The 9,554-nt window shown below is 36.0% G+C and overlaps 1 protein-coding gene across 1 annotated transcript; it reads left to right on the top strand.

Annotated features, from left to right (window-relative positions):
- Nucleotides 1-3,866: 3,866 nt before the first annotated feature.
- Nucleotides 3,867-4,307, top strand: LOC132628359 (uncharacterized). The gene has a single exon (XM_060344144.1). The coding sequence runs from the start codon at nucleotides 3,867-3,869 to the stop codon at nucleotides 4,305-4,307; it is 441 nt and encodes a 146-aa protein (XP_060200127.1).
- The last annotated feature ends 5,247 nt before the right edge of the window (nucleotides 4,308-9,554 follow it).

The following is a 9,554-nucleotide window of genomic DNA, read 5'->3' as shown; positions in this document are numbered from 1 at the left end:
AACAAGGTTCAAATTTTAATCAACTCATAGCAGAGTTTCAGAAAAGAAATTTTAATCAAAGATCAAGTCTCCAAGAATCAAGCACACAGAGGAAAAGAAAAAGAAACTGAGCTACTACTACGTTCCATTTTTTACTTTCTTTGTTCAGTTTAAACCTTTTTTTACACTTCTACTTATTCAACAACAAGAATACATGAAGTCTGCCTATTTAACACTTCTAATTCTAAACAAAGACATAAACAGTTGTCATAACAATCTAGGTGAAAGACTAGTAAAAGGAAGGAAGACAAGTTATCACAAGAATGAGACCCACACACAATAGTTTAGGTAAAACACCCTCCTTTTCTTCTTCTTTTTTTTGGCAATTTTCAGATAAATACTAACCAACACACATAGATTTTTGAAAAACATTAGGATTTCAAAACTCTAATCAGCAAGAAAGTTTCAGGAACTCAAACTGCTTTTTCCAAAAAATATCAGACTGTTTAAGGTGATTCATGAACAATAAGAGACACAGGACCAGTTTCAATTTCTATAAACTTAAGCTTAGCAAATTTCTAGAAAATTCAAGTTCTTTATAATGAAACCAAGTTGGAAGCCATGTATTAGATTTTTTAAAATCATTTAGGTCAAGAACAATGCAAAATAAGCAACTAAAAAACTGATTCAGTCTAAAATTAACAAGACCAGATCATTTTCATAGCATAATGAGCAGAAATTAGTAAGAATAAAGCTAAGTACCTAAATTTCTAATGAAATAGTACCAAGTTCTAACAAAAATCAACATAACAAAGCTAGAATCTCAAACAACCTACGGTAACAAGACTAAATTCACAATACAATCAATCATGTTTTATCCTTTAAGTTCCAGAAATCCAAAAAAACAAAGAGAACCTCAAACATGATTCAAATCAACTCAGTCACATTATAGCAACTTAAACATTATCAAAACTATATTATCAACTAGACTAAGGCAAAAATGTATTCAAATCAACTAACCAAAGTCTGAAAGCACATAATTAAACAATAAGGCAGTTATTCAAGCTCATATAAGTACTGAAATTGAATAAAATAAGAGAATAGTGATATTACCTCTTGCAAAGACAACCCAAAGATCAAATGGAGAGATTGAATCAATGTTCTTCAACAACAATCACTAAAAAACCTTTTGCAAAGTCTTTTTCTTCTTGATTTTCAGAATATAATATAGTATTTTTGAGTAATATCTTATATATTATAGTAGTATATTGTAGTATATGTATAAACTTGGTAGTATAGGTATATAAGCAGTAGAGTTTTTGGCAGATTATTATGAAGAACTCAAAAACCCTAGAAGTCGAGTAGCATAAGTTCAATAAAAAAAATCAGACCTCTAAAATATCACAAATTCTTTCTATTTATAGCATGCAAAAATCAATTTAGGATAAAAATGGAAGATTCTTGGTTTCCCTAACCGAATTTCCCCCTAAATTCCCAATCTTATCACAAAAATCAAATTCAAACAAGTAATGACAAAATAAATACAGCACATCATACTAAATCGTACTAAAATCCCTAAATTTTCGCAAATCGTACAACAACAAGGATCAAAATAGTACAAACCAGAAAAAATCCAAAATAAATTGTACCAACGTTGTACCAAATCAAAACATTGGGAAAAAAAGACAACACCTGTCTTCAAGGATCTTGATCCTTGAGGGATAACAATCTTAATCGTCATTTTGGCATCTTGTTGTGATAGCACAATATGGATAAGGGTTCCATGACCCTGCCCATGGCATATCACACCACCTAATAACGCATTTGTTCCTCCCCCAAAGATCATCGGGGTAACACTGGAAGTGGTGGCACTATGGTGGCGATGAAGACAAACCCTAGCCGCCATGGTTTTCTCTCAAAAGAGAGAGATAAAGTTAGGGCAAAGTGAACGTAAATGATGCGTAAAATAAAGGGGGGGGGGGTAAGTATATTATTTATTCCCTGCGTTTATAAAATATAAGACATACTTTAAAAATATAACATATAGTTTAAGTTAATCCCTTAAAATGCCCTCGTAAAAATAATATTTTGGCTAAATAAAAATTATAATACGTCTTTTTTAAAATACGAGCTTCAAAACGAGCCCAATATTGATATACTTTCGAGCAATATTTCAAAATGTGAAAAATGTGATCCAAATGAGCCATAGTTTGTATGTCGTTTTTAATTAACAAATTTCCCGGAATAGAAGGAGAGAGAGAAGAGTAAAATAACTCGTATTTCTCGTTGTTATCAATTTTTCAGGAAACAATAATTAAACGTCATTTTTCGCAATTTTCTCGAGATTTTGAAAATTTTATTTTTAAAGGGTGTATCCCTACTCTGTCTTTGACTCGGGAAATTTGAAAAATTAAAATACGCATCTTATGAGGTGAAAATTAGGTGTCAACAACTGCCCCTTCGAAGTTCGAGGATGGCAAGGCCATCCTTGAGCTACGAATTTTGACGAACCTAATTTTCACCGAATAATAGAAACTACAACTTTCTTTTTGCCCAAATTTTGAAAATATGGATTGACCCCAGTCTCTAGGCTTCCTACATATCTCAGGCTACATAAGAATTCAGGCCGTTTGGATTCCTGAAATAATGAATTTTTAAGATTACCTCAAGATGACCCAATATAATCACAGGAATATGGCCGAGCCTCGAATTTTGAGTAGCCTACATATCCCTGGCTTTGGGAATCGGGTCAATTATAGTTCGACTCGATAGCCCAAAAATGAAAATCCCTTTATGTGTGAATCCCTTTGACTATTTTCAGTGACAAATCCGACCGGAAGCGGTTTTCAAAAAGATTTATGAGTGCAGTTGCTTGAAGTGATGTTTCAATCTCGGTGTAGAAAGATTGACTCTCGTACACGAGTTTTGACTAGTTGCCCAAGAAGAGTTCCACGTTTGCTTCGCATGTCTTGAGTTTGGCTCTCTTGCTCCTATCTCGGTAGCTTTTAGCCATCTCCAAACGCTGAGTCCTGCGTGTTAGTGATTTGAAATTTGTATCTTTATCGTAAATGTCATACCTCTGCGGCATTCTTGCCCTTTGTTTTAGGGGTTAACTTTGTCAGTTTTCATCATTTGTCTGGCTCTTCGCAAACACTCATCCATCTTCTCTTCTTTTGCTATAAGTCTTCTCTTCTTTTCCTAAAAAAATAATAATAATTTTGACTACTTTGGATAACAATCGTGATACTTGATACATTCAAATTACACCTATTAATGGTATAAAGTGGACGTTGTCAAATATAGTAACACAACAAGGTTGGGGTCGAATCCCACACGGAATATGGTATGAAAAGGTTACTAAAGTCACAGGATGCTAAATTTAGGTCTAATGTCTTAATCCGATGATTTTGGTAAAAGTTGGGTTGTTTTTAGAGAAAAGACATGTTTTGGCCCCTGAACTTGGCACGAAAACTCAGTTTGGCAATTAAACTTAACTTCTGTTTATTTACCCCCCTTAACAAGTTACGTTTTAATTATTTTCCCCCTCTAATGCCCCAGACCTGGGCGCGTGTTTGACAGTTCCTCAGCCGCGCGTTAATTAATTTGTTGTGAACTTTTTTTTTTAAAATAAAATCGACGGGGTTGCCCCTTTAATCCCACCCGACCCACCACCCTTTAGAACCCTAGTTCTTCATCTTCATCTTCATCTTCATCTTCATCACACCAGCCTCATTGTTTTTCCTCCATTCATGAAATTCCTCTTGCTCACACCATTGCTCCTTCATATATGTATTCTTCCTCCACGAACTTTCTCCACCAAATTTGTCCTCCAAATTTCTGTCCATAATCACTCTTTGTGGTAATTCGAAAATATTGTGGGTTCATAAATGTCTCAAGGTAACAGTTCATCTCACGTAAAATGTAATTGTGGGACCATTGCAAAACACCTCACTTCATCGACTCCTAGTAATCCCGGACGAAAATTCTACAAATGTCCGAAGCCTAAGGGCAGTTCTTGTGGATTTTGGGAATGGGAAGATGAATTGTTCCCTGAGATTCAGTGGAATAATGTTCAAAATTTGACGTCGTCGTTAGATGCGTTCAAGATCAAAAGGGACAAATTGCAAGAAGAATTAATTGCCATTCAGGCTAGACATCTAATTGAAGTGAACAAAATGAAGGAGGAATTAATTGACTTGAAGAGTAAACAACAATTTGACTTGAAAAAAGTTCTAAATTTGGAGGAGAAACTTGCAAATACAAGGATGTTGCTTTTGATTTCGTGGGGAATATTTATTGGCTTTTTGGCGGCTTCCTTAATCAACTGAATTTATGTTGTATGTTGTAATCGCGTAGTAGGTAATGTAAGAACTTCATGCTCTTGTTGTAATGTAAATGTCATGGAAGAACTTTATGCTCTTGTTGAAGAATTTTGTTGTTATGGAAAATATTACCTTGAAAATGATAGCAAAAGTCGAGAAATTTTATATAAATTACTTTAAATAGAGAATCTGGAGACCTAATCTATCATTATGATCTCCGGATCCACTTTTACATGAACAAAAAACACTATGCGGTTCTCATCTAAACATGCCTTAAAACACAACACATCTCCTATCCCTAATCCGGTAGCATCAATGAAGGCTTTCTAGCCTTGAGTGAGGCGCGTGTATACGCCAACCTTGTATTTCATATTATACTCATGATCGTCATAACGAACAACAGCGTCCTTGTCGGATTCTGGAAGAAATTCCAGTATGTCAGTTGGAAGGATCTGCCAAAAAAACATGTTATTACCAAAAGAGGTAAAAGAACAATTGAAAATATATAATACGACAACACTTACGAAATTGTATTTTTCGACGTACGATTTCGTCAATTCTTTGTCAAAATATGCGGTCAAACGAATGTCATCCATCTTAGATGAAGGCTGCCTCTTTAATATCACTATATTTGTTAAAGAGTTATTTTAGTTGAGTGAAAGTGAGATGGAAAGAATGCCTATTTATAATTGAGTTGAGTGTTAGTGTTAGGGGGGTAATAATTAATGTTGTGTTTGACTGCTCAAGTACCAACTACCATAATTTACTAATTCAGATTCAATGTTGTGTTTGACTGCTCAAGTCCTTAACTCAGATTCATTGTATAATGCATTCACTTGCATCCATTCAATGTGTTTTCACTGCTCAAATCTGTACACTACCCAATGTACACTGCTCAAATGTGTACACACTGCTCAGAAAAGTTTACTGCATTTATACACAACATTGCAGTCACTGCTGGGCAGCTTCTCTATGCATTTAATGTCATACACAACATTGCAAGGCTCAACTGTCAAAAAACCAGGAAATATACAGCAAAATTGCAGTCACAGCTGCTTAATATTGCAAGAATAGAATGTCATACAGGGCAAAATTGTAGTCACACCTGCTTAATATTGTAAGAATATAATGTCAATACAGGGCAAAATTGCAGTCACAGCTGCTTAATATGTTTCACAAAAACATAATTGACAAATGTACCATAATTGTTTCACAAATACAACACTAAAACCTGCAGTCACTGCTGCATAACAGTCAGTACCAAAGACATACACATACAGGACTAAACTAATTCAACTTCATTTCTCCATTTCATTTCTGGGCAGTTGATGAACTTGTTTGACTTAAAGAGTTCAACTCAGCAGCTTTGGCCCTTGTTTTCATCCTCTTTTGTCCACTCATTTGTTGAAGACCTTGTTGTGTTATAGCTGGATTCCTTTTCCATTTTAGTCCTCCAGGTCTTGGTTTGTGATGTCCAAGACTACCAGTGACTACTGCTGAATTCATAGGCATGGTTGCAGACTGATTTGCCATTCCAGGCTGCATTAATAAAATAGATCTCCATTAGGCTAGATTGTTTGCATTAAATGGTTAATGAGGTTGAAAACTTACATTGACAATTTTGAAACCACTTTGGGTCTGAAGCACTCCCATTCCCACAACTCTTGGCCTCTTAAAGGGTACCCCTCTTCCAGTAACTGATGCACTTGCATCAGAAGCTTAAGTCACATTTAAGGTGTCAAACACTTAGAATTGTAAAATTGATTAAGTGGTAATTTAACAAGCTAAGTAATACCTGTGATGTAGACGACTGTCCTGTACCCCTTCCAGATTGAAATGCAGCAGCCCTGGCCTAATTCATATTTAAGTAGTTAGACTAAATATAAGACTGTAATATTTAATCAACTAGTAAATAAAAAGGAATATTTTACCTTTTTGGTAGAACCTCTTGGTCTTCCCCTTCCTCTACTTGGTTGGGAATTACTTGGTACTGTAGAAGAACTAACACTTGACCTTGTTGAACTAGTACTTGTCCCTCTCCCCCTTGCCATTCCTCTGCCTCTGACAGATTGTGGATTCATAGGACAACCCTTCTTATTGTGACCCTTTGCATGACACAAGCTGCAGGTCATCTCAACACCTCTTTTTTACAGCTTCCCTGTCTTGTTTTCTGTCTGCTCCTTTCTTCTACACTTCCTTGGCCTACCTGGCAGCTTTTTAATCTCAGGTGGGAGGACAGGAGGATTGGTTGACTTTGGCCACATTTCCATATTAGTAACAGGTTGAATGAATGAGTTGTATGTTTTAAGGTAAGTGTCCTTAGTGTACCAATGTGCAACATAGTGAATAGGTTCCAATTTTCTGAAATGAAGTGCAGCTATGGCATGACAGCAGGGAATACCTTTTAGCATCCAAGATCTACAAGTGCAGGTATTGTTGTTCAGATTTACTATGAATTTATTACCCTAGCTGTCCTTGACCTCAAATCCATATTCACCATTCCATTCAAGAGTATACTTCATTGACTTTGATGTGTTCTCTTGCAATACCTTCAAAGCCATTGGCCTGATGTTTGTTATCCAAGTCTCAGAAAACTCTCTTAGTTGTCCTACCCTTCTCATCATTTTGACCCTAATTTCCTCAAGCATTGTGATAATGGGCTTGTGCCTTGGCCCCAAAATCCAAGAATTAAAACTCTCGGCCATGTTGTTGTCAACACTATCACAACAGCTGAGGTATTTAAAGTAGACCTTGGACCACCTATCTATGTTGTAATACAACAAATCTCCATTTATTCCATCACCTAACTTCTCCATATGATCCAAAGTTTGTTGCAACTCCTGCTCATATGTGGACTTAGCACATCTCCAGAAGCAGTTTCTAATCTCTATGCCTTTCCATTTTTTGGAAAAATTGGCAAGCACATGTCTTGCACACATTCTTTGTTCTGCATTTGGCAGTAGATCCTTAATGGCTATATCCAGACCCTACAATAACATGTAAAAAAAAAATTAGGTGACAGTAGAGCAACATAAGTTAAATAGAATGAAAAAATTTCAGAAATCAATAACCAAGAATACATTACCTTTTGCATATCTGAAAGAGTTGTCAAACCAGTCCCATCTCCAAGCTCAAGATCATGCCTTAGAATGTTCACAAACCATCTCCAAGTAAAAGCATTCTCAACTTCAACCACTGCCTAAGCCAGTGGTAGCATCTGGTTGTTCCCATTTTTTCAAACAGCCACAAGCATTTGCCCTTTACTAACACCTTTTAAAAAACACCCATCCAACCCAATTTCCCTCCTACAACCAGCCTTGAATGCCTTCTTCATGGCATAAAAACATATGTAAAAGGACTGAAACCTTTTTACTCCACCTTCAAAAGTTTCTTCACTCAGCCTAACCACACATATGCTACCTGGATTAGTCCTTAAAAGCTCATCCCTATAATCCAAAATTCTTTTGAACTCCTCTACATTGTCACCCATGATTTGTTGCAAAACAATGCTTCTGGCTTTCCTTGCCACAGTCCTACCAATATACACCTCTAATTCCTTTCTTACCAAATTTTGAAGCTCAAAAATTCTAATGCCAAGTTCAGAAATAATTCTGTCCCTGTACCTTTCTGAAATATACAAAGAATTTACCAACTTGTTCTTTGTTGTGCCATTGTACTTGTGAACAGGATTATAATTCTTGACAACAAAATCTTTTGTTTTAGAATCAAAACTGGCAAACAATAACCATGGACAGCCAGCAGTACACTTTACCCTCACCCTAGTTGGTTCATTGACATATTTATCCAACTCTACATGTTATTGAACTGCATACCTAGTAAGTGCTTTCCTAAACTGTTTAGCACTTTCAAATGCAAGACCAGTCTCCCAAACTATTTCTCTACACTTAGGATAAAAAATAACCTTATTTCTAATTCTTTTTGGTCTCCTTGACTTTTTAGTAGGCTTTTCAACCACACCTTTAGCCCTAAATCTATCCCTTCAGATCTCTTAGCCTTTTCTTTATTATTTTTTGATTTTAGAGCCACCCTATCTTTCCTTAGATTCCTATCCTCCTCATGGACATCACTATCAAATTCTTCTTCTTCACCTTCCTCTACCACTACATTGTCAGACTCCTCAGATTTACTCTCACTTTCTAAGTCAGAATCATTATCATCATCAGTTGCAGTAGCTGCAGTAGTAGCTGAAGTCCCACCCAAGGGTTCATCAAGACCAGCAGCCTCTTGAAACCCTAAGCCTTCACTACCCCCAAATGTTTGACTACCCTCACCTGCCCCAACCTTTTCATTTATATCTTCACATGTGGGGTTATCAATAGCAGTAAAAGATTCCCCACCCACAGGGGTAATAGGTGGAAGAGCAGGAGGGACCACAATAGGTTCCTCAACAAGATGAGTCACAAAAATTACAACAATATCTCCGTTTTTTAATTGAGGTGCAATACCAATAATGTCCCTATCACTTTTAACTTCTACTAAATATCGACATTTAGGTGGTCTAATATATACACAACAAGATGAAACATTATAACCGATTTCTTTAACATAGTAAACAAGCTCAAAATAAGAGAATTTATCAAGATCAACATCAAAATAATCTGTCACACTACCTCCAACATACTTAATACGAGGGGTTTTTTCTAAATTACCTCTGTGGTTAAACCTCAAAGTCACAAACACATCGTCCATTTTCTTCACAAAACCTAAAATTAAAAACAAATGAAAAATTACAAGATTCAGTTACCATTTACACCAAAAAAAAAACAAGTTAAAGATAAATTTTTTACAACTGAAAAACAGTAACATCAAATCTAGACAAACCCTAACGAGAACAACAACAATCGTGTACCTTTGTGGCTAACTAATCTTCAATATCACTCAGAAACGACAAGATTTACGTATTTTTTGGATTTTTAACTTTGCAATAATCGGTTTGGAGGTTTGGATCTGTAGTGGAAAGGGGAAAATGACGATTGGGAACCCTAGTGGGTATTTTGTTTGGGATGGGTCGGGTTAATTGGGGATGGGTCGGGTTTTTTAAGTGGGGACGGGTAAAAATAAGTTGGGGAATTAAATAAATACGTGGACCAATAAAATCGCGCGTGTCTAACACTACCCAGCCCTCAACTGGTCTGGGGCATTAGAGGGGGAAAATAATTAAAACGTAACTTGTTAAAGGGGTAAATAAACAGAAGTTAAGTTTAATTGCCAAACTGAGTTTTCGTGCCAAGT

The sequence above is a fragment of the Lycium barbarum genome, chromosome 2, assembly GCF_019175385.1.
Source record: "Lycium barbarum isolate Lr01 chromosome 2, ASM1917538v2, whole genome shotgun sequence".
In the NCBI taxonomy this organism is placed as follows: Eukaryota; Viridiplantae; Streptophyta; class Magnoliopsida; order Solanales; family Solanaceae; genus Lycium; species Lycium barbarum.
The sequence above is the reverse complement of the archived record's forward strand: the minus strand, read 5'-3'. Positions and strand labels throughout refer to the sequence as shown.

Bases quoted from the DNA above. Each gene is read 5' to 3' on its own strand.
- LOC132628359 (XM_060344144.1), top strand. From the start codon at position 3,867: ATGTCTCAAGGTAACAGTTCATCTCACGTAAAATGTAATTGTGGGACC.